At 49.6% G+C, this 24,504-nt stretch overlaps 2 protein-coding genes across 2 annotated transcripts; both read left to right on the top strand.

Annotated features, from left to right (window-relative positions):
• Positions 1-809: 809 nt before the first annotated feature.
• On the top strand, positions 810-8,785 carry LOC310708841 (WAP four-disulfide core domain protein 2-like). The gene is made up of 4 exons (XM_083507719.1): positions 810-1,000; positions 1,303-1,452; positions 7,521-7,673; positions 8,604-8,785. The coding sequence occupies exons 1-3, from the start codon at positions 892-894 to the stop codon at positions 7,670-7,672; spliced, it is 411 nt and encodes a 136-aa protein (XP_083363845.1). The 5' UTR covers positions 810-891; the 3' UTR covers position 7,673; positions 8,604-8,785.
• Positions 8,786-16,503: 7,718 nt separating this feature from the next.
• LOC310708839 (waprin-Phi1-like) lies at positions 16,504-21,791 on the top strand. Its single transcript, XM_083507717.1, has 4 exons — positions 16,504-16,701; positions 17,726-17,875; positions 18,527-18,679; positions 21,061-21,791. The coding sequence occupies exons 1-4, from the start codon at positions 16,593-16,595 to the stop codon at positions 21,090-21,092; spliced, it is 444 nt and encodes a 147-aa protein (XP_083363843.1). The 5' UTR covers positions 16,504-16,592; the 3' UTR covers positions 21,093-21,791.
• The last annotated feature ends 2,713 nt before the right edge of the window (positions 21,792-24,504 follow it).

Genomic DNA, 24,504 nt, shown 5'->3' with positions numbered 1-24,504 from the left:
TCTCTCCTGCTCAAGGGCTGGTTGTGCAAAGCGGGGCATCACTCTGCTAGAGATGGACTGAGAGAGCCAGTAGCTCTTGAGGACTCAAGCAATTAAGTCAAGCAACACCGAAGACTTCGGCCACTGTGAGAACAGGGTGCTGTGCCAGGTGTGCCACTGACCAGACCAGCAGGCTCTTCTTATCATCAAACATTGCATCCTCCTTTACCATCGACCACAATTCAGGTGGCAAAGGAGGCACTACAAGAAGATCTGGGTACACCCTGAAAAAGGGCAGAGTAATTGCCCTGGTCTCTGCCACTCTGCCTCATGTGCTCCTGGACCTTTGCAGTGCCAGCAGCCAGCCTCTCTTCCTCCGAACCTTTCCCTGTGGCACCACATTCGATGGCAAGCTCCACCTGCCCTGGCAGGTCTCCTGAGAGCCCCTTGCAGGCTCAGATGGGGAAATGAGATTTTGGTGGAGGGCTTTTGCTCGATGGCCCAATGCCCTTGGCCTTCAGGATGCTGGTCCAACCTGCACTTCTCCTCTGGGAAGAACAGGGGCTTGTTTGCGCATCTTCAGCACCTGCATGCTGCAAGGAGACCAGGAGTTGGTGGAGAGACAGAGGGGTCCCTAGCCAGCGGAGCAAAGACTCTCAGAATCTTCTCTTATGGCTCCCTGAGCCTGCCGCTTCCTGGTTCACACCAGGGCCAGCTGCGTTACTTGATCTGATCGGATTGTGCAATGGAAGGAGGAGGGAGCTGGGCTCCACTTGTTCTCTGTCCATCGCCCAGGAGCCTCTCTTCCCCCTCCCCACCTCCCTCCCCCTCCTCCAGCCACAGCTGAGAGAGCTTAAAGCTTGGCCTGCAGCAGCCAGAGACCACAACATCTTCTCTGAGAGGAACAGCACCATGACGCCCAGGAATAGCAGCTGCTTCCACCTCTTCATCCTCGTCTCCCTGGTGGGGCTTCTCACAGCCTCGATTCTGCGGATAGAGCTGCTCAAACAGAACATTACAGGTGGGTGTGAGACGAGAAGAAGAGAAAAGCCCTTGTCTCCTGGCCCAGTTGGATGAAGAGGCCCGGCCCGGCAAGGAAACTCTCTTGCCTCTCTTAACTGCAGTGGGTACCTGGGAGGGAGCCCAGGGCAGCTGCTCTCCACCCTCCCAGAAAAGGCTTTTGCTGCAATGCCCGCCATGGGCATTGATGCCAGCTTGCCACCCCAAGGGCAGGAGAACTCCCTGCAGCCACATCAAGGGCCCCCAAGAAGAGGCCAGCTGGCACCCCTCAAGGCAACACTGTCTTCTCTTTGCATTTTCTAGTTGCCGCAGTCAAAGGGGGCACATGCCCAGATACAGAGATGGAGAGTGCCAGCAGTAACTGCACGGAAGAGTGCCAGTCTGATGCCAGCTGCGAGGGCGTCGAGAAGTGCTGCCAGACGGGCTGCGGGGCCTCTTGCCACCTCCCAAATGGTAACGCTGACCCTCCTGCGCCCCCACTGCAATCCTCCTGCCCCCCCAGGAGCCAGTCTCAGCTAGGCAGCACAAGGTTGAACTGTGGAACTCACTGCCACAGGGGACCCTGATGGTCACCCACTTGGAAGGCTTTAAAAATAGGTTTGGATAACTCAGCAGAGGAGAGGGCTATCCGTGGCTACTAACCAGGATGCTTCCGCTCTATCTCCACAGAGGGGAGAGGGCTCTGGTGCCCAGATCCTGCTTGCAAATTTTCCATGGGCCACTGTGAGAACTGAAGGCTGGATTCCATGAGCCAATGGCCTGATCCAGGCGGGGCCACTTATAATCTTAGGCCTCAGCTTCAACACCATGGTGCCAGATGTTATGAGTGGGGGGTGGGCTGCCTGTTATGGAAGCCCCTGCCCCATCTTTCCAGCAGTCAGTGGCACCATGCCCTGGCCCCTCTGAATGGATGCAGAATGGTCAGGTCATACAAGGTATGCAGGTGAGGCCTGGGGTCTCCTGATGTGTGGAGCAGATTTGCAAAGAGCAGCGTTTGGGATTTTGGCATAAAGGGGGGAGGTGGCATTTAAACAGGGGTTGGATGATTTAGCTGAGGTTCCTGCACTGCAGGGGGTTGGACTAGAGGACCTTCAGGGGTCCCGACTTTATGGTTCTGTGATTCTAAGCTTCTTGGTAGGAGGGTGAGAGAGCTGTGCAGGATCCAGCCTGAAGCCTCTCTGTGACAACCAGGAGACAAGCATCTTCTTTGTGGAATGATAGAATTGCAGAGCTGGGAGGGCTGGAAGGGACCCCGGGGGTCATCGGTGTGGTAATTGAACACAGTTATGCGGAAATTGCCTGGGGTCATTTGGCCCTATTTAATAGTTCTCTTTTTCTCTCCTAGAAAAGGCTACCAAGACACTTTGTTTGAAAATAACACTTTACTTTTACTTGGTATTCTGAAACATATTTACATGAATTCATATATGAGACTGGCAAATATTTACAGACACACAGCAGCATAAAAACAACACCTGCCGCTCTCACAATTAAAACTCACTCTCTGCCCTTGACCACTGACCCAACAGTGGTGTTAATATCATAGGATTCTGTGCTACGGCATTAACCCTTGCATAGCAGTTTGGATGCCCCATTCCCGCCATCTGGCCCAGCGCCCTGCAGGGCAGAAATGTCCTGCCACTCCAGTCTGCAAAGAGTAACCACGTTCCTTAAGTGACTGGAGCCCCATGCGCTAGTGGGGCAGGATGGGGTACAAAGGTGCCTGCTCACCCTCTGCCCTCCTCCGGTTAGGGAGGCCTTCACGGGAATTCCTGGTGGCTTTTTGGAAGTAAGGAAAAGGTAAAGGGACCCCTGAGCATTAGGTCCAGTAATGGCCGACTCTGGGGTTGCGGCGCTCATCTCGCTTTATTGGCCAAGGGAGCCGGCGTACAGCTTCCGGGTCATGTGGCCAGCATGACTAAGCCGCTTCTGGCGAACCAGAGCAGCACACGGAAGCGGCGTTTACCTTCCCGCCGGAGCGGTACCTATTTATCCACTTGCACTTTGACGTGCTTTTGAACTGCTAGGTTGGCAGGAGCAGGGACTGAGTAACGGGAGCTCACCCCATCACAGGGATTTGAACCGCTGACCTTGTGATCGGCAAGTCCTAGGCTCTGGGACGGCCCATTTTGCTGCCTGAGGCAAAATGTTCAGGTTCCAAGTGCACCCCACCCCTTCTGAAGCCTGGCTTGCTGGGGTCGTATGATTGTGGCAGAGGCTTCCTCCACCACAGGAGAAGTGGCTGTGGATTTTTCTTGGTTCTCTGGTGGGGAGCAGGATGGGGCGGGCAGGAGGCACAAGCGGTGGCATTGGAGAAGTGAGAAACGGCAAGAAGAGCTCGTGCAGGGATCCCCTGGGTAGCCCCAAAACACTTCCAGGCTCCCCTTGGAAAGTTGCCCAAGTCTTCAGCCGAGCTTCTCCACAAAGTAGTGGGGATTCCTCTGTTTGGGCACTTTCAGTTCTGCGCTTTCATGATGCTGTTAAATGCCAGGCTAAGCCTGCCAACCCCGTGGGCTGGGCTGGCCTTCGGAGGTGAGATGGTGCCCCATCTAGGCTGATAGAGATGCGGAGAACTTTGCTTCTTAAGAGAATCTCCTTTTCGTCTCTGCGAGGCCGACGTTCCCCATTCGGAGAAGGTACTCCTGCCTCGTCGCCGAGGCATTTCTCTTTCGCAACCAGCTGCAGTTCCAGGAAATACTTAATATAGTGCTTAATATACCGGTAGTGCTTCTTTCCCTGTTGAAATCCTTTAATGAGCGTCTCATACAGGCAAGAACTTAGTGTTGACTCAGGGCGTGTACAAACCGTACGATCAGGTGCACCCACTGATGGGTGCAGGTGCCGTTTTGGGGTCCTGTGCCTGCAACATCATCCCCATGTTGTCCTTAGAATCATAGAATAGTAATTTGGAAGGGACCCCAAGGGTCTGCACTATTTAACTCATTTTGTCCCAAGAAGGCCCTTCTCAAGAGCTCATGGCCCGCATGGAGCTTTCTGAGGTCACCTTCGACTGCAGCAGACTGACGAACTTTGCTTTCCGCTTCCCGTGTTTAACATGTCTATGAATGAAATGCTTTAGCTATGATCACGGGATTTGAGGGGGGGGGTCCCTTCCAACTGTATAAAATAGGCAGGATAGCAGGGCAGCAACCTTGCCAACTCTGTAGACTGATATCTATCTATCATCTTTATCTCTATCTATCATCTATCTATCCATCCATCCAGTGCTTCCCGCCCCCCCCCAAAAAAAAATGTTTAGGAGTTGTAATGGATTTAGGGGTTGCTCGTGCGTAAGTTGCCGCCACTGCTGGCGAGGTTACCTGGTTAAACCCTTTCTGACTGAACAGCCTCCAGCATCGTGACTGTCTCAGTCACTGGCAGAATCCGTCAGTGGGCGTTTCTTGAACCTTTTCCAGCATAAAAGTTGTTTGATACCAAGTCTCCTCCTACTCTCCCTGCGCGGAAGTCTTCTGCGCAGGGAGGGTGTGGGCAACGGAGTACCCGTACTCTCTCTGCTGGTCTCCAGCGAGGAGTCTTGGAGCCTCCTCTCCGATTCCCCCATCTGCCCCCCTTCTCCACTAGTGTTACACTGATTTCCTTCCCCAGCAGATGGGCTGCCTCTCTCCCTACTGGGACCCTCTCCGGCATCCCTCTGGAGCCTTCCCTCCGCCTCTAGCTCCGATGGCAGTTCCCTGACAGGAGTACTCTCATTTTCCTACTTATATTGAAATACTTCCCCTCAATGAAGCCAAACTTAGATTCACAAAATGTTTAGGTGTATGCGATATTAGGATTCCTGCTCCGTGATTGCAGTCATGTGATTGTTGTCTATCATATGACGGTGTATGTTTTGCCTCCAGAGTGGGAAGTGATGGAGACTGGATGTTTGTGTTCCTGTGTTCCGTGAAATAGGACTATTGTCCTTTGTTCTTTTTCTCTTTGTTGTCTGATGCTAGAGAGAGAGGGTGCCATGTTGCAGTGCTCCGTGTGTGTTTATATGTAAATAAAGTAGATTAGCCAAAATGCTGAGTTGCTGAGGTCTGTCACGCAAGCTGCGAAGACTCTGTGGATCCCTAAGTGTGCCGATGTCTGTTGGCATCAGTCGCTGTGATGTTCGGGCAAAAGAAAGCTTTTGATCGACCAAGAGGGAAAGAACATGCCAGTCGGGCATGTGTCTCTGCCAGGGTCCTACTCAAGTGCAGGTCAAGCTCCTGACAATGGTTATGGGCCCAGGGATTGGGGCCACACACCCAATGCCAGCAGAGGAAGAACCGGGGCTGTTTTTGTCCCAGTTGGAGTCTCCTGGAACTGGCAGCACGAGGCAAGCCTTTTCAGAAAGGCCAGCAGAAGAAGGCTTGATTTATAGCAGTCTGATAAGGACAGTAAAAGGGTGTTCCAGCTTAAACTAAGCTGCAGAATGGACCTCCTGACATGCATACCCTCGCGTCCCCCAGAAAAAGCTATCTATCTATCTATCTATCTATCTATCTATCTATCTATCTATCTATCTGTCTGTCTGTCTATCTATCTATCTTTGCATCTACTGTGAGGCAATGTGAGGCAAGTACCAGTATCTCAGGCAGCATGATCCACGTGGCAGGAGATCTAGCCTCCGATGAATGCATCACCGCCGGCGCCTGCTCTTGATCCTGGAGTGACAGCAACAGCTGTGTTGCACTCCTGGTGCACTTCTTGGAAGGAAGGCTGTCACCCTCCTCAGGTGCCCCCCCCCCCCCCCGTTCTGCCTCTACAGTGGCCTTTGGGTGAATAGGTGGCACTGACACTCTCCCCCACCCCTAGGGAGGAGAGGGCGGGGGCTGCCTTCTGGCGCCTCCTGGGGTTTGCACCGCCCAGCATCTTTCAGTGGGCCTTCCCCCCCCCCTCCTTGCAGCAGCCTTTGATTCCCAGATTGAAGGTTGATTTGACCCCCACCAACCCCACACTCTTGTTTCCAATGTAGATCTTCACTCAGCCTTTTTTCCCTGGCAGGGGGCACCGTTTGATGGTTCAACCCGTGTGCCCAAAAGTCTTGGGCTGGGCCCCAAGGGTTTGGGTATCTATATGCAGAACCCTTGGAACACCCACCATTAAAATAAAAAGTTAACGGAAACAGTGATTGAGGGGAGGGGAACACAGAACACTGGTGCACACTAGTTTGTAAGGGTGCCCACCTGTGTGCACGGACAACACAGAGAGTAGCTAGGACTAGCAGTAGCTAGGACGGGACTGCCTCTCCTGGTCTGCCCCGCAGAGGGCCTTAAGGTCCACAAATAACAACACTTTGGAGGTCCCAAGCCTCAAGGAGGTTAGATTGGTTTCAGCTAGGGCCAGGGCCTTTTCAGTACTGGCCCCAACTTGGTGGAACGCTCTGTCCCAAGAGACTAGGGCCCTGCGGGACTTGACATCTTTCCGCAGGGCCTGCAAGACAGAGCTGTTCCGCCTGGACTTTGGTTTGGACTCGGCCTGACCCTTATGTTTCCCTCCCCTTATGGTCTTGATTTATCGGCTATTTTAAAATGAAGCTGCATTTTAAATTGCATTTTAACCTGTATTTTAAATTGGGTGTCCCCCTCCTCTCTCTCTTTTTCCCCTATTATGTTTTTACTGTGATTTTATTGGTGTTAGCTGCCCTGAGCCCGGCTTTGGCCTGGGTGGGCAGGGTATTATTATTATTATTATTATTATTATTATTATTATTATTATAGCTGCTGCTTTAGACAATGTTATTGTGTGTCCAATTGCATACTTATTTGTACAAATGATCTATGATCTAGTTGAGAATCCTACAATATAGGGCAGCCTTTCTCAACCTGTGGGTCCCCAGATGTTGTTGAACTACAACTCCCATCTACAACTCCCTAGCTAGCAAGGCCAGAGCTCAGGGTTGATGGGAGTTGTAGTCCAACAACATCTGGGGACCCACAGGTTGAGAACCTCTGTTATAGGGGGTTGGACTAGATGACCCTTGGGGGTCCCTTTCAACTCTACAACTCCATGAAAAGTACAGTGTGGAAAAGGAAGTGGTGTGAGCTTCAAAGGCTTCCTGTGTCCAACCTCAGAGGTAAGTCTTGTCCAGTCCTAGAAAGTGTGCTTGGGGTGGCAGCCGTCTGTCTGCAGCAGAGGCCTCCCCTTTAAGGCAACTGCTGCTGCTTCCACTTCTTACTGGTTCCCCACAATAGGCATCTGGTTTTCCACTGGACTAGAAGGGTCACTGGCCTGATCCAGCCGTCAGGCTCTTCTGGTGTTCTTTGTGACTCTGAAGCACCATCTCCTTCTTCCTCCCCTTCCTTCCACCCTTCCTTGGTCTTCTGCTTTGCAGGATCCTTCTGTGATTCCACTCCAAGCCTGCTCTCCCTCGCCTTCACCCGCCTGTCCACGAGCAGTGAAAAGCCTGGGCTGCCCTGGAGGAGAAGACCCACTGTCAGATGGGTGGCAGAGGCTGCCTCTGCGCTTGCCTTCCTTTATTCCCTGTGGCTCCAGACGTCTCTGCCTGCTCACTCTCTGCTCTTCTCCCCTTGCAGATAAGCCAGGCACTTGCCCCAGCCTTTCCATCGGGATCTCCATGCTGGGCGCCTGCCACAATGCGTGTGAAGTGGATTCGAACTGCCCAGGGGACAAGAAATGCTGCCAGAACGGCTGCGGCAAATTGGCCTGTTCCACTCCTGAATTCTGAGGTGACCCTGTTGTGGGAATGTTCAGGGATGCAGGAGAGGATATATTGTCTGATTATATCTTTTTCCAACTTGTGTTAACAAGCTCACAATTTAGCAGAGTAACATTCCCCTTTTAAAACTCACAGCGGATGTGTTAGCTCAGGCTCGCTAAAGCCTCTATAATAACTGTTCTGGTATTTTCCCCTTATTCCCTCATAAAAGATAAGACACGACACAGTCTTCTATAAAAGTATAAAAAGGTTTACTCACACATCATTCTGTTCACAATAGGATGCCAGAAGGCAGACTTAGCTTACAAAAGTAACATATACCTAGAAACTATCTCATAAGAAGACAGTCCCTTTGTCCTCTCTTGGAAGCCAAGAGGGCATCTCTGGCTAAGCTTCTTCAATGCATGTAGTCAAAGAGAGAGAGATGGCTGCCCTGCCCTCTGCTTTTGTCGTTACCTGCACAGGTGAGGCCACACCCACCTCTAGTCACATGCAGAGGAAGTCTGTCCCAGCCCAGAAGGAAACAGGAAGTTTACCTGCTGGCTGGACAAACTTTCCGCCCCATCTGTAAACATGTTCACTCTAATGTTGTACTTGACTGCTCTTGTGTTTCACATCCCACAAATCCCATAACCTGCCATGAGCTCCCCACAGGGTTTACTTAGGCATCACGGTATCGACCTACTAGCAGGATTTCTGTGGGACATTTAGGATGCTGGGGTGGTGAGTGTCGTGGGCTGGATTCTGCCAGCCCAGCTCTGGAGTGCCTGCAGAGCACAGGCCTTGCAACAGCGCCTTTTCCCACCTTTATGTTGTGAACTGCCCTGAGATCTTCAGATGGAGGGCAGAGTCTAAATTTAATAAATGGTAATAATTGCAAAGGCACCCGCCTGCACCGAGGCTGGACTCACCCTCTCCCTCTCTCATCTTCCCTCTCCAGATGCAGCGTCCCGGACCTTGTGGAGCAGCAGCAGTGGGGGACCCTCCACAGACCCCGACCTGAGGGCAGTGACAACCACCGTCTCCCTGATGCTCTGCTCTCAGTACCTGGTCGCCTCCCCACCTCCGCCATGTTTGCTGGACCCCCTCACCCACTTTTGCAGTAAATCACTTTGCACAGCAGTCCCTGCTTCCTGTGGCTTTGTTGCTGCCGCTTGCTCTGCCCTTTGAACCACCCGCCTCCCTTGCTCTGGGGGACACACCAGGAAGTGGGAGATGGAGCACCTCCCCCCCCCCACCCCGGGAGAGGCCCACCTCCCATTCCTCCCATCTGTCATTCCTCCCTCCTGGCTCACAGTGAAAGCCAAGCCAAGAAAAGAGCCACAGAGATCGTGTGCCGAAATGCAGACTGCACAGTAACACATGCCCTGTGTTTCCTGTGTTGTAAACAAAAATCTGCCCCTTTTCCCTTATGGGGTATCCAAGAGACCATATAGAGTCGTTATGTAGGTTCCCGATTGGTAGGAGAAAATAACAGAGGCCAACCAGGGAATATTGAGAAGCAAAGCAGCTAGGAAGCTTGATCTTTATTGATCTGTTGCAACAGGGTACTCCCCTCACACGCAGGAGAGGAAGAGGAACCCAGAACAATGGTGTGCAAGGCCTTATATAGACATTTTAAATTGCCACCCTGTAGCTCAAGACCACCACCCCAGATACATCATACCTACATCACAGAAGGGGCCGTCTACAAAAGAAATCTGAGTGCATTGTTTATCTCCTGTATAGCAGATTACCTGTTAATGCTCACTTGATTGGATACCCTGGGGAGCCTGGCCAGTCTTTCGTAATGATAAATACTTAGTTCTTGAGCCAGGTCACAGGCTCACCCTATTCATACACAGACATATCCTTAAGACAGGATTTGTGAAGGAAAAGACAATGGGGAGGCTTTTCCATTTTCCTTTGACCTTGCAGAGAAAACATTTGGTCAGTTTGGGACAGTTTGGGAATCAAAAATGGTTCCAGGTCGGTCTTCCTGTGCTGATCCATGTACGTGCTTGGTTGGTACACTTATGAACATTTAACATATATCTAAGACTTCAAAATTGACAACCATATGTCAGGCTTGACAACCATATGTCAGGAGTGCTCTGATGGCGTTTCCTGCTTGGCAGGGGGTTGGACTCCATGGCCCTTGTGGTCTCTTCCAACTCTATGATTCTATGATGCTATAAATCCTATCACACCTGCTAGTTATGGGATTAGGGAAATTATTCAAAGCAAGAGCTGCCGGGTTTAGCAAAGGTGTCGTGCAAAGTGCTTTTCTTTGGTTGCTCTCAAAGAATCATAGCATTGGGAGGGACCCTGAGGATCTCGTCCAATACGCAGCTGCCCCAGATGGGGACAACCTTGGCATCAGCACCACGCTCTAACCAAATAGCTCAGTTTTTGCAAAGCTTAAATTACTTGACAATTACTCGCTTTGTTTGACAATGCAAGACTTAACCACAATCTGTGCCTGAATATTTACTTATTTTATTTATTAAACTTGCATGCTTCCTTTCATCCGTAGATGTCAGGTTGGTTCACAGCATAAAGATACAAGATCAAAACATGGAAAACATAATAAAAGCAAAAGCAAAACAATAGCAGCCCCTCCCACAAACACATTAAAAAATAAATAAATCAGGATAAGCAAACAGCCCATGGCTTGTATTTCCAAAGTTTGCTTTCCGTCTCTTCTTTCCTCCTGCCTTTATCTCCTGGCAAGAACCTGCTGCTAGATGGCCTGTCAAGCCACAAATAATAAACCATGGCTTCAGGCAGTTGCTTGTTGGCAGGAAACAACCCATAGTTAAGCCCCTGGCCAGGTCTAAGCCTCATCTAATAAGCCACAGTTCACTTTATGTGCAAATGAGGCAACATGAAACAGAATTGGAGGGCCAAATTTCAAAGCAAAAAGGAAGACTTTAGGGCTGAGTGTCTCCTCCTGAAAATGCAGGCCTGATTTCATTCTCTCGTGGAATGTTTCTCTGGGGCTGCTTCGAGTGTGCGCACAGGGACTCATTTGGAGCATGCAGGTGGTAGAATGAGCAGTTCCTTGCAAGTGTGCTGGGCTTCACTGGGTCACTGGCTGAAACCCAGCAAGGAAGCACTAAGGGAGTGGATCCCAGTTAGAGAGAAGACTTTTACTTGTGGCAACCAGCAATCACACAAACAGGGAGATGCTTGCAGGTAGGAAAATCACAAAGCCGTTTATTGCCGTACCTACATACTTGGATAGAAATGTTCCTGGTTCTAGTCTAACTGACTAGCCCGTGATGTTATTTTATTCAATACGCTGGCTGCTCCTGTGATCTCCTGGAGGAACGTTCCAGCATGACCTCTCGAGGTCTGAGAGAGGAGCGTGAGAAGGCAGAGGAAGCCGAAAGCACAATGCAACCGGAGAGGTATCAGCCTAACCAACAAAGAGACAATGAGAGAGGTCAGCATAGAAATAAAGGTAGAAGGATAGTCTGAGAATCTGGAGGTCCATATCTGTCTCAGCACTCAAACTTCCAACAGGTTGCCAACCTCCTGGGGGGCTTGCTGGACCTTTCTTCTTCCCCTGCCTTGCGCATGACTTTCTGCACATTTGTTCCCACTTGCATGGTCAGCCTGGTCACTCTCAGAGGGGAAGTGCAGAGCAAGGAGAAGATGGTGCTCCCCCAGAAGTAGGGTTGCCATACATCTGGGAAATCCCAGACATGTCCTCTTTTGGGGGTCCAACATGCCCATCTGGGGGGATTTTTACATTTTAAGGGAAATGTCCAGGTTTGGGGATTGATTGATTGATTTAGTTAGTTATTTAGTGTTTTCTTGGGCTTGGGCGGCTCAGGCTCAGACATGGGTGGATTGGACTTGGGCTCCTCTACACACCACTGCCGCTGCCAACCTGAACCAGGGAAAAGGGCATGGCAGTGGCGGCCCCGCATGCCTTTTCCCCAGCTTGGACTGGCAGCAGCTTGGTCAGTCCTCTTTTTTGCTCTTCAAGTTACGGCAAGCCCTTTAAAGCCCTAAACGGCCTAGGTCCTGTATACCTGAAGGAGCGTCTCCACCCCCATCGTTCTGCCCAGACACTGAGGTCCAGCGCCAAGGGCCTTCTGGCGGTTCCCTCAGTGCGAGAAGCCAGGTTACAGGGAACCAGGCACAGGGCCTTCTCGGTGGTGGTGCCCTCCCTGTGGAACGCCCTCCCACCAGATGTCAACAACTATCAGACTTTTAGAAGACATCTAAAGGCAGCCCTGTTTAGGGAAGATTTTACTGTTTAATAGGTTATTGTATTTTAATATTCTGTTGGAAGCCGCCCAGAGTGGCTGGGGAAACCCAATCAGATGGGCAGGGTATAAATAATAAATTATTATTATTATTATTATTATTATTATTATTATTATTATTATGGCAACCCTTCCCAACAGCAAGATCCACTTCCTACCCCCCATGCAAAGTGGGGCGTCACAGCCAGCACCCTCCTGGCCTCTCGTGGAGGAGGCCCAGCAGTGAGTCTTATTGCAAACCGTATCATGGAACAGGATTCACCTGCAGCCCAGGAAACTTTGCAAAGCCATTTTCACTTTGCTTCTGTCTTCCTTAGACCCAAAATTCCCAGTCCAATACCAGTTAGGGCAAGTGCTTGCAGGACAGCAGACCCTGCCTTCCTCTGAAAGCTGAGCCACAGTTTCTGGCCAATATCACTTTGCTTGTCATTGCACTAACTGACACGCCTCCAGTCACTCTTCTGCAAAACGGAAATAACCCAAGTGACTACCAGCTGTGCAGATGAAGTACATTTCAGGCAATGTCCGTTTCCTGCCACTAGGTGGCTGCACTGTGGAGGCTGCCCATTTCCTAAAGGGGCAGAGCTGTTCCCTTGCTGCTCTTCCGGCACTAGGGAAATGAAGAAGTGAAGCTTGCGTAAGTAAAAAGGGACCCAGGTTTGGGATGGAGGTCATTTGCTTGAGGATTTATAATCCCCTCTGTTAAAAAACCTCCCAATAGGGAGAGTCCACCACCTTCCAAGGTCATCCATTCCACCGTTGAACAGCTCTTACCACCAGAAAGTTCTTCCCAAGCTTTAGTCAGAATCTCCTTTCATCTCACTTGAAGCCATTGGTTTGAGTCCTGCCCTCCAGAGCAGAAGAAAACAAGTTTGCTCCCTCTCACATGTGAAAGCCCTTGAGATATTTGAAGAGGACCATCATATCTCCTCTCAGTCTCCTCCTACACCAGTGTGGTGTAGTGGTGAAGAGCAGTGGACTCGTAATCTGGGGAACCGGGTTCGTGTCCCCGCTCCTCCACCTGCAGCTGCTGGGTGACCTTGGGCCAGTCACACTTCTCTGAAGTCTCTCAGTCCCACTCACCTCACAGAGTGGTTGTTGTGGGGGAGGAAGGGAAAAGAGAATGTTAGCCGCTTTGAGACTCCTTCTGGTAGTGATAAAGCGGGATATCAAATCCAAACTCTTCTTCTTCTCTTATACAGGCCAGACAAACCCAACTCCTTCGACCATTCTTCATAAGGCTTGGTTTCCAGACCCTTGGTCATCCTGGCCACCCTCCTCTGCTTACCTTGCAGCTTGTTAATATCCTCCTTAAATTGTGGTGCCCAGAACTGGACGTAATATTCCAGATGTGGTCTGACCAAGGCAGATCAGAGCAGTACTATCACTTCCCTTGACCTGGATGCTACTTTTGATCCAGAAGTATAGTATCCAGATCAAGAGAAGGAGCAGTGCCACTGGTATATGCTAAGATATCCAGAGGAAGCAACAGACCAAATCTACATCAATATGGTAGGAATGCTGGAAGCTGCCTCGGACCGTCCATGTCACCAACACTGACTGGCAGCAGCAGTGGCTCACCTAAGCTTCAGAGGTGCTGCATAGGGGACTGTGGCCGGGGGCCGTCTGCAAATTAGCTGCAAACACAACCCAGCTATGTGACATTGAAGAGGCGAAACCTTCTCATAAAAAGGAAAGTGTGACTCACCTGCCTCAACAGGCCAGGGTCACACCTCTGGAGTTTTCCAAGCGGCCACAAAGTCTTCAACTGCAGGGAAGGTTTTGCTGTTCATGGAAATATAGATGCAAGGTTGGAAGGGGACCCTGAGGGTCATATAGTCCAACCCCCTGCAAGCAAAAATATGCAGCTGTCTCTCATGGGGATTGAACCTGCAGCCTTGGTGTTATCAGCACCACATTCAAACCAGCTGAGCTATCCTTGGTGGTCAATGTCTGGAGATGATACAGACCCAGTGCAGTAGGCATCCATAGCAGAGACACGTAGCTGGACCTCAGTGACCCAGGAAGGTCCATCTGGCTTCTCCAGGCCCTATAGGGCTTTCCACCTAAGAACCAATAGAGAGAAGCGATACGTTAGCCAACTTCAAGTCTCTGAAGCGCTGCCACATGGAAGATGGAGCAAGCTTGCTTTCTGCTGCTGCTCCAGAGGGGAAGATCCGAACCAATGGATTAAAATGGCAAGGAAGGAGATTCCAACTCAACATTAGGAAGGACTTTCTGACGGCTGTCTGGCCATGGTGGAATGGATGGTTTCAGAAGGTGATGGACTCTCCTTCATTGGAGATTTTCAGGCAGAGTTTGGGTGGCCACCTGTGAGGGACACCTGAGCTGTGATCCCTGTGCTGCAGGGGGTTGGACTGGATGACCCTTGAGGGTCCCTTCCAACTCTACGATTCTCTGATTCTATGAGGAAATGTGCCTTGCCCTTCCTAGGAGGCCACCTAGTTTGCTTCCCTGGAGTTCTGAGCTCCTTGCCCTGTTTGTGGACTCCTTCAACGTGGGCTGCTGCTCCCAGCCCTGATCGTCCTGCTCAATCTCTCCTTTACTCTTAAGTAAGAGCCTCCATTCTCATGGTCTGGGCAGGGGGTGGGACAGCAGAGAGAGAGAGAGAGTGCTCTCTAACAACCGACACTAAGCAGGTCCAAAAATCACTCAACAACCATTTCAAATAAGCTTGAATTTGGCGCATTATTCTTCAGCCAATACTGGTGCCCACTCTGAAACTCTGCTTTTCCTCACCCCCAATAACTCGGGGGGGGGGGCAAAAAGGCTGCCTTGCAGCTTTACAGGGCTGAAGTTCTGGATATGTCCTGAAAGAGGGCAGAGGAATGTCTCTACTGGCACCTTAAAGACCACCCTTGTGGGGCATTTCCTCTTCCGTAGCACCAGCAGCCACCAAGTCTAGGCTCCCTCCTTCGTAAGAACATCAGGAGATCCTGCTGGATCAGGCCAATGGTCCACCTAGTCCAGCATCCTGTTCTCCCAGGGGCCGACCAGGTGTCTGACTGGGAAACCCACAAGCAGAACAAGAGGAACATTCTCCCCTCCTGTGTCACCTGACAGCTGGCATTGTTGTAAAAAAAACCCTGCCCTTTTCTCTTATGGGGGACCCAAGAGCCCATACAGAGTCCTTACGTAGGTCCTCTATCGGTAGGAGAAAATGACAGAGGCCAACCAGAGAATATTGAGAAGCAAAGCAGCTAGGAAGCCTGATCTTTATTGATCTGTTGCAACAGGGTGCTCCCCTCACACGCAGGAAAGGAGGAGGACCCAGAACCCAGGTGTGTCCGCCCTTATATAGACATTTTAAATTGCCACTCTGTAGATCAAGACCACCCCCAGAAACATCATACCTACATCACAGAAGGGGTGTAGCTCAAGACCACCACCCCAGATACATCATACCTACATCACAGAAAGGGTGGCCTACAGCAGAAATCTGAGTACTTTTTCAGGTTACCTGTTTAATGGTCACTTGATTGGACTGCCTGGGGAGCCTGGCCAGTCTTTTGTAATGATAAATACTTACTTCCTGAGCCAGGTCAGGCTCACACCCTATTCATATCTTAAATGTGCCCTTAAGACAGGATGTGTGAAGGAAAAGACAATGGGAAGGCTTTTCCATTTTCCTTTGACCTTGCAGAGAAATCAGTTTGGAAATCAAAAATGGTTTCAGGTCGGTCTTCCTGTGCTGATCTATGTACCTGCTTGGTTGGTACACTTATGAACATTTAACATATATCTAAGACCTCAAAGGGATGCGGGTGGCACTGTGGGTTAAACCTCAGAGCCTAGGACTCACCGATCAGAAGGTCGGCGGTTCAAATCCCCATGACAGGGTAAGCTCCCATTGCTCGGTCCCTGCTCCTGCCAACCTGGCAGTTCGAAAGCACCTCAAAGTGCAAGTAGATAAATAGGTACCGCTCCAGCGGGAAGGTAAATGGCGTTTCCGTGCACTGCTCTGGTTCTCCAGAAGCAGCTTAGTCATGCTGGCCACATGACCCGGAAGCTGTACGCTGGCTCCCTTGGCCATTAAAGCGAGATGAGCGCCACAACCCCAGAGTCGGCCACGACTGGACCTAATGGTCAGGGGCCCCTTTACCTTTACCATTAAGACCTCAAAATTCCTATCTCAGTATTCAGAAGCACTGCTGTGGCTACTAATTCTTTCCTGCTGCACCATTAGATATGTCCCACCCCAGAAGAAGCTGCATGGAAGTTGCAAGGGTCCTCAGGCTGCACCCCGAGAACCCCTCACAGCTCAGATGCAAGCACAGGATTTGTGGGAAGCCCTTAACCGCTGGGCAACACAGGTAAGAGCCATTCCTTGGGCTTCCAGGTTGCTGATGGCAAACCACCTGGCCTGGGCTGTGCTTCTCAGGAAAGATCAGCCCCCGAGTCTGAGCCTGCTCTCTGAGCCTCCAGCTTCCTGGTTCGCACCAGAGCCAGGGGTGTTACCTGATCCGATTGTGCAATGGAAGGAGGAGGGAGCTGGGCTCACCTTGTTCTCCAGTCATCGCCCAGGAGCCTCTCTCTGCCCTCCCCACCTCCCTGCCTCCCTCCCCCTCCTCCAGCCACACCTGAGAGAGCTTAAAGCTTGGCTGGCAACAGCCAGAGACCACAACATCTTCTCTGCAAGCAGCATCACCATGACGCCCAGGAATAGCAGCTGCTTCCACCACCTTCTCCTCGTCTCCCTGGTGGGGCTTCTCACAGCCTCAGCTCACCTGATAGACACACCTGGGCAGAACGTTACAGGTGGGTGTGAGCGGGTGGCAGTCCCTAGGAGAGAAGGAGAGAAAAGCAACCAAAATGGTCAAAGGCCTGGAAACGATGCCTTATGAGGAACGGCTAAGGGAGCTGGGCATGTTTAGCCTGGAGAAGAGGAGGTTAAGGGGTGATATGATAGCCATGTTCAAATATAGAAAAGGATGTCACATAGAGGAGGGAGAAAGGTTGTTTTCTGCTGCTCCAGAGAAGCGGACACGGAGCAATGGATCCAAACTACAAGAAAGAAGATTCCACCTAAACATTAGGAAGAACTTCCTGACAGTAAGAGCTGTTCGACAGTGGAATTTGCTGCCAAGGAGTGTGGTGGAGTCTCCTACTTTGGAGGTCTTTAAGCAGAGGCTTGACAATCATATGTCAGGAGTGCTCTGATGGTGTTTCCTGCTTGGCAGGGGGTTGGACTCGATGGCCCTTGTGGTCTATTCCAACTCTATGATTCCATGAAAGCCCTTGTCTCCAGCCTGGCCCAGCTGGACAAAGGAGCAGAAGGGCCAAAGCTCAGTGGGGGGAGTGTCTGCCTTGCCGACAGAAAGACCCACCTTCTCAATCCCTGGTTCATTTCCAGGTAGAACTGGAAGCTACCTCTACCTGGAATCTTGGAGGCCTGCTGCCAGTCCACCAACCAACAGCTCTCAGCCTCAGAAACCTCTCCCTGATGTTTAGCCGGAAACCCCTTCCCTATAACTTGAAGTCGTTGGTTCAGATCTTACCCTCTGGAGCAGCAGAAAACAAGCTTGTTCCATCTCCCATATCATTTAGATATTTGAAGGTGGGTATCATAGAACTGTAGAGTTGGAAGGGACCCCAGAATGTCATCTAGTCCAATCCCTTGCTATGCAGGAATCTCAGCCAAAGCACCCATGACAGATGGCCATCCAACCTCTGCTTCAAAACCTCCAAGGAAGGAAAATCTTGAGGGAGGCAGTTCCACGGCCAAACAGCTTTTAAAGCCTGAAAGTTCTTCATAATGTCTACTTCTCTTTGCCTTTTCCAGTTGCTGCAGAGAAAGCTGGCACGTGCCCCAATGCAACGCTGGTGACGGCCCGTGGAAACTGCACAGAAGAGTGCCAGTCGGATGCCAGCTGTGCGGGGACAGAGAAATGCTGCTGGACGGGCTGCGGGGCCTCTTGCCGTCTCCCAAACGGTAACACTTGCCCTCCTTTGCCCCCTGCAATTCTCCTGCCCCCAGGACCCAGTCTCAGGTGGGCCTCAATGCCAAGTTCATAGAACTGTAGAGCTGGAAGGGGCCCAATCCTGCGCTGCAGGAGTCGCACTTTAAGGTGCCGGATGCAACATGGGGGGATAGCTGTGCTGGGAGGCAAGTTGCCCATTGTGCCAGGGGCCCAGCAGTGGCACCGTCTCCAGGCAGGGGCCCCTCCACACAGGAGAGTGTCCAGGAAAAGCGTGCCCAATGCTCAGATTGTAACTTGGGCTAACAGTGTTTGCTGGCGAGGTGCCAGAGAGATGAGTGGGCTGCAGCAAGCAACTCCTGATGGGTGAAGCATTCCTGCAAGGAGCACAATCTGAATTCCACTCATTCTGTAGGATGAGGGAGGGGAAGCTGTGCAGGAGCTGGCCTGAAACCCGTCTGAAATTCTGCCAAGACAGCATGGATGGATGTCCGGTCTCTCCAGGCAATGCCTGCAAACAGTAGCATTGGAAGGGACCCCGAGGGTCATCCAGTCCAACCCCCTGCAATGCAGGATTATTATTATTATTATTATTGCCCAACTTGGGTCTTGAACCCACGACCTTGAGATTAGGAATCTGGTGCTCTCCCTCTCTCCCCATGCAGATAAACCTGGGTTCTGCCCTCCGGATCCCCCTATCATCTCACTGCTGGGCATCTGCAGGGATCAGTGCAGAGAGGACTCCGATTGTCCCAGCGACAGGAAGTGCTGCATGAGCGGCTGCAAGAAATGGAACTGTGTCCCTCCCAGAGAGCAAGGTAAGTGAGTGGCAGAAGAGCAACATCATCTCTGTGTTGTGGGTCTTCAGATGAAGGTCTCCGTGAACCTGTCAGTATTGATTGCTGCTGGTTTTTCATTTAGCTGATCTCATGTTTCTCCTAATATGAACACCTTTGAATGTGATTTTGCCCGAGATGCACACTTTTGCAATCTGATGGAGGCTCCTTCGCAGCTAGCAGGTGAAGCAAAGACAGAGAGTTCCCAGGACTCAGCTACACAGCTGCAAATAAAACGTTTTAAGTGTGTTGCAAATCGCAATATACAATTGTGACACTAGGTGGCGAAAGTGAGCTATGGCAAATTCAATGTATATATATTTTTAAAAAAAACATTTAAAAAAAAGCATTTTCACACCATTATTTTTACATGTGTGTAGATTCCACCCTAGTCCACTGAGTAGACCTTGCCCGACAAGCAAAGTAGAGAGCTTAAAAGCTATATTCATGCTGAATAAGGCTAGGGATGGTCGTGCGAGATCTCATAGAAAATCATATGGCACTTGCAAGATCATTTCTGAGCTTCACAGATGCAGCATGCTGAGCAGATGTTGCCCCCGCCCCCCAGCAAAGCAGAGAGTTTAAAAGTTCTCTATGCACCCAAGCAGACCTGGCAAGAAATGAGCTTCTCCGCTTTGCTTGGGTTTAACTTGTGCAGTTTCAACCATCCTACCTTCAACCGCATACAGTTAAAATTGCTCAAGTTAAACATGCATAAGATGCTATTGCACTGTATACATAACTGAAATCATCCCATGTCCTTCCCCCTTTCACTTGCATTTCTGTCCCCTTCCTGTCAGGTGTCTCTACCTTGTAAATGGCACAGCCTTTGGGACAGGCACATTACAAACACCATCTACAGAGATGGTGCTGTGTGTCTTGCCAAATGCAAGGCGGTTCTTTTAAAATGAGATTCAGAAGTGACACAAAACACAAGTGAGTGAAAAGATTGAAGATTTGGTTTGAAACAGCAAGCAATACATACATGCCAAGGAAGCGCCTCAGTCTGCCACTGGGAAGCCCTCAAGAAGTGGCGAAGTGGCTCCCCCAGGTAGCCTCAGTTTGCACAGCCCCACAGCTATCAGTCTGTGCATGAGCTTCTCAGAAACTATGCCCCAAACCATCCAGTTTATAGCTAACTAGCCTGTTAGCCTGCGTGGGTTGCTTGACTGGCTACGTGCAGATAATTCATTAGCCACCTCTCCCAGCGCCTCACTTTCTCCAAACAATGTCCGACATCAAAGAAGGTACCCAGCACTATCACTTCCTTCCAAAAGATTAAGACATTAAAGGCTGTTTCTCAGCCATCAAAGAGCTTAACAAGGAGGTTAAGGGGTGATATGATAGCCATGTTCAAATATATAAAAGGATGTCACATAGAGGAGGGAGAAAGGTTGTTTTCTGCTGCTCCAGAGAAGCGGACACGGAGCAATGGATCCAAACTACAAGAAAGAAGATTCCACCTAAACATTAGGAAGAACTTCCTGACAGTAAGAGCTGTTTGACAGTGGAATTTGCTGCCAAGGAGTGTGGTGGAGCCTCCTCCTTTGGAGGTCTTTAAGCAGAGGCTTGACAACCATATGTCAGGAGTGCTCTGGTGGTGTCTCCTGCTTGGCAGGGGGTTGGACTCGATGGCCCTTGTGGTCTCTTCCAACTCTAGGATTCTATGATTCTAGATAGGGAAGGGGAAAGGAACAGGGGGCAGGAAGGGTAACCATGACAGATCACTTGTTGTTGTTGTTGTTGAGTCGTTTAGTCGTGTCCAACTCTTTGTGACCCCCTGGACCAGAGCATGCCAGGCCCTCCTGTCTTCCACTGCCTCCCGCAGTTCAGACTCATGCTGGTAGCTTCGAGAACACTGTCCCACCATCTTGTCCTCTGCCACCCCCCTCTCCTTGTGCCCTCCATCTTTCCCAACATCAGGATCTTTTCCAGGGAGTCTTCTCTTCTCATGAGGTGGCCAAAGTATTGGAACCTCAGCTTCAGGACTGATTTCCTTAAGAATGGAGAGGTCTGATCTTCTTGCAGTCCATGGGACTATCAAGAGTCTCCTCCAGCACCATAATTCAAAAGAATCAATTTTTCGGCGATCAACCTTCTTTATGGTCCAGCTCTCACTTCTACACATCACTACTGGGAAAACCATAGCTTTAACTATACGGACCTTTCTCGGCAGGGTGATGTCTCTGCTTTTTAAGATGCTGTTTAGGTTTGTCTAGGTTTGTCTAAGATGCTGTCTAGGTTTGACGGATCACTTAACTCCTCGAAACACAAATATCTTCTGGATAGACCGCGCATACAGTGTGTTGCACACCTCCAGCAAAGTTATGCTCACTAATCCCTCTCTCATCTTCCCTCTGCAGATCCAGAAGCCGAGACCCCATGGAACACCTGAGGTGGGGGACCCTCCACAGACCCCGACCCCAGAGCCATGACAACCACTGGCCTCCCTCATCTCTTGGCACTTGGTCTCCTCTTCACCTTCGCCATGTTCATTGGAGTCCCTCACCCACTTTCTCCCTTTGCACAGTAGCCCTCAGTTCATATGGCTTAGTCACCACTGCTTGCTCTGTCCTCCAGACCACCTGCGCCCGTCGCTCTGTGCATGCACACAACACCTGACAGTACCGGAAGCTGTAGGACCTCCCTTTTGGATTTGGGGTCCCACTTCCTGTCCCTCCCTCCTGGCTCAGAATGAAAGCCAAGCCAAGAAAGCAGCCATGTAGATCATATACCACAAGCAAATGCATTAAAGGTGCTTCTTATCATATACAGTAGAATTAAGGGTTTGTTGTTCTGTTCTGCGCATGTGCCCCCTGTGCCCTGTGTTTCCTGCTAATTATGGAGTTGAAGAAATTCTTCAAAACATTTCATGCCATGTCCCTGTTCAGGGAAGTTTTTAATGTTTGAAGTTTTATTCTGTTTTTAATGCTCTGTTGAAAGCCATCCAGAGTGGCTGGGGAAACCCATTCAGATGGTCGGGGTATAAATAATAAATGATTATGATCACCATCACCATCATCATCAATAATTATTTTATATATATATATTTTATTTTGACAACGTAATAATAAAAAATTGTTGTTGTTGTTGAGTCATTTAGTCGTGTCCGCCTCTTCGCGACCCCATGGACCAGGGCACACCAGGCCCTCCTGTCTTCCACTGCCTCCCGCAGTTTGGTCAGACTCATGTTTGTAGCTTCGAGAACACTGTCCCACCATCTTGTCCTGTGTCGTCCCCTTCTCCTTGTGCCCTCCATCTTTCCCAACATCAGGGTCTTTTCCAGGGAGTCTTCTCTTCTCATGAGGTGGCCAAAGTCTTGGAGCCTCAGCTTCAGGATCTGTCCTTCCAGTGAGCACTCAGGGCTGGTTTCCTTCAGAATGGAGAGGTTTGATCTTCTTGCTGTCCATGGGACTCTCAAGAGTCTCCTCCAGCACCAGAATTCAAAAGCATCCATCCTTCGGCAATCAGCCTTCATTATGGTCCAGCTTTCACTTCCATAATAAAAAAGAATAAAAAATAAATAAGAATAGAAATGTGTGCCCCACCCCCGAGACCATTCCATTGTAACTATCCAACCTCCCAAAATTTCAGCACCTCTTGCGGTGGTTTGACCCCTTTCCTGTTTTCACAGTACAAATTCTACAAACACCATCACATAAATGGTTATAAGGAGCCATGCCTACATGAGGTGAAGAGGGCAAATTCCTGCATCTGAGAAAAACAAGCTTTATCTTATGAATTACGAGGTGTCATCAAGCGAGCCAAAAAAGTGGGCATCGGCATTTCTTTGGAGTTATTCATGGCCGTGGAGATGCATCAACAGGTTTTCTCTGGCCGCCAGTTTCTCAAGGTGCTCCTCCTTCCAGTCTCTGGAGCCAGGAACACTGTGGTGGCAGCTCAATGTCACAAATGGGCCAAGAAGGTCCCAGATTTTTGTATTATGAGTCCTGATGGAATGATGCCCTGATCCGTTAAAATGAGCCAGAGAATTTTTATTTGATAGATATGATGTTGTATAAATCCTTGGTTTTCTTTTCTTTTCTTCTCTTTTTTTCTTGATCTTTTCAAACTTATTTCTTTTTCGTTTCTATACTTATCTTCGTTGTATGTTTGCATTTTAAATCAATAAAGATATTAAAAATAAAATAAAATGAGCCAGAGAAAAGGCATATCCTGCTGATCTCTTTTTACTGATGGTTTCAATAAAAGGAAAAGTGCCTTTTTTTGAAGGAGGAGGAGGAGGGTTTTTAAAAATCCATGAGTAAATTAAAAAGATGAATAACTCCTGCTGCTTCTAGAGGAACAGTTCAATGCTGCAGATTAATCATATTACAAGGAACAGGCCCAGCCTGCAAGCTGACAATCTGAGCGTCAAACCAGACCCAGGGCATTGTATGGGAAAGGTTTTTTATTTATTTGAAAATGCACAAATGGTATCAGCTGGTGTGGGGTGCGGAGGGTACGTGCCCAAAGGTGGATTCTTCTGAATACAAATAGCCCTTCCAGAGGAATCACAGAATCGTAGAATTGTAGAGTCAGGAGGGAGCCCTGAGGGTCATCTAGTCCAACCCTCTGCAAGGCAGGATTCACAACTAAGGAATTCCTGGCAGTTGGACATCCGACCTCTGTTTACAAACCTCCAAGGAAGGAGCATCGACCACCACCTTCCTTTTTAATATAATTTTTAAATTATTATTTTTGGGGGGGGGGATGCATATAAACCAAAGCCATTTCAAACATCAAAATGCAGAGTTCTTTTGAACCCTTAGACCTCCTTCTCTCCCTCCATGGCTTCCATCTTTAAGATTAAATTTACTGCATTTTTTACCCTTATCTAGCTATTCTATAACCATAATTACCATTACAACAATTCCACATTACAAGCGTCCTTCCATCCCTGCCAAAGGTTTTAACTGTTTACAGTGGTCTTCTAAATAAATGACAATTTTACTCCAGTCTTTGGAAAATACTTGATCCGCCACCTTCCAGGGGAGTTGGTTCCTCTGCCCAACAGATCTCACTTTCAGAAAGTTCTTCCTGATGTCCAGCTGGAATCTCCTTCCTCGCGACCTCGAGGGTCCCTTCCAACTCTACAATTCTATGAGGTGTCAGAGGACTCTGCCATAGTTGCATCTGAGTCCATCTCCTCCTCGCCGGCCTCTCTGACTGGCACCCAAGAGGCCCAGAGCCCTTCATTAGGAAATGGCAGACCTGCAGAAGATGGAGCAAGCTTGTTTTCTGCTGCTCCGGAGCAGAAGACCCAAAGCAATGGATTCCAACAACAAGAAAGGAGAATTAAGCTTCCAACTAGACCTTCTGACAGCGAGAACTGCTTGATAGTAGAGCTGATCACCTCAGAAGGTGCTGGACTCTCTTAACTGGAGGTTTTCCATCAGAGGTTGGATGGCCAACTGCCAGGAAGCTTCTAGCTGTGTTTCCTGCATTGCAGAAGGGGGGTTGGACTAGATGACCCTTGCGGGTCCCTTTCAACTCTTCAATTCTATGAAGAAGAAGAATTTATTATTTCGGTCACAGACCAGTTCCAGCCCACCTACAATATCAAGGAAATCATAAAACACAATAGGGATACATTTGAATTTGCAGTTAGGTGTGACAGGGACACTACAGATATAGCAACAGTTAAAAAATATATAAATTAAAACTTAGTCACTAACATATAAACTAAAATTATTATTTAAGGCCTTAATCATTCAAGTCTATGACTGTAGGAGCAACAGCTGTGCAAACTTGGCAAGGTGCTTCTGTGGCCTCTGGCTGGAGGAGCAGAGCTGCATTGTCCTGGA

This window comes from Podarcis liolepis (genome assembly GCF_965112155.1).
Source record: "Podarcis liolepis genome assembly, chromosome: 6".
Lineage (NCBI taxonomy): Eukaryota > Metazoa > Chordata > Lepidosauria > Squamata > Lacertidae > Podarcis > Podarcis liolepis.
The sequence above is the reverse complement of the archived record's forward strand: the minus strand, read 5'-3'. Positions and strand labels throughout refer to the sequence as shown.

Excerpts from the sequence above, each read along its gene's own strand:
- LOC310708841 (XM_083507719.1), top strand. The coding sequence starts at position 892 with ATGACGCCCAGGAATAGCAGCTGCTTCCACCTCTTCATCCTCGTCTCC. Across the intron at positions 1,001-1,302 it reads GCTCAAACAGAACATTACAG|TTGCCGCAGTCAAAGGGGGC; the intron begins GTGGGTGTGAGA and ends TGCATTTTCTAG. Across the intron at positions 1,453-7,520 it reads CTCTTGCCACCTCCCAAATG|ATAAGCCAGGCACTTGCCCC; the intron begins GTAACGCTGACC and ends CTCCCCTTGCAG.
- LOC310708839 (XM_083507717.1), top strand. The coding sequence starts at position 16,593 with ATGACGCCCAGGAATAGCAGCTGCTTCCACCACCTTCTCCTCGTCTCC. Across the intron at positions 17,876-18,526 it reads CTCTTGCCGTCTCCCAAACG|ATAAACCTGGGTTCTGCCCT; the intron begins GTAACACTTGCC and ends CTCCCCATGCAG. Across the intron at positions 18,680-21,060 it reads TGTCCCTCCCAGAGAGCAAG|ATCCAGAAGCCGAGACCCCA; the intron begins GTAAGTGAGTGG and ends TTCCCTCTGCAG.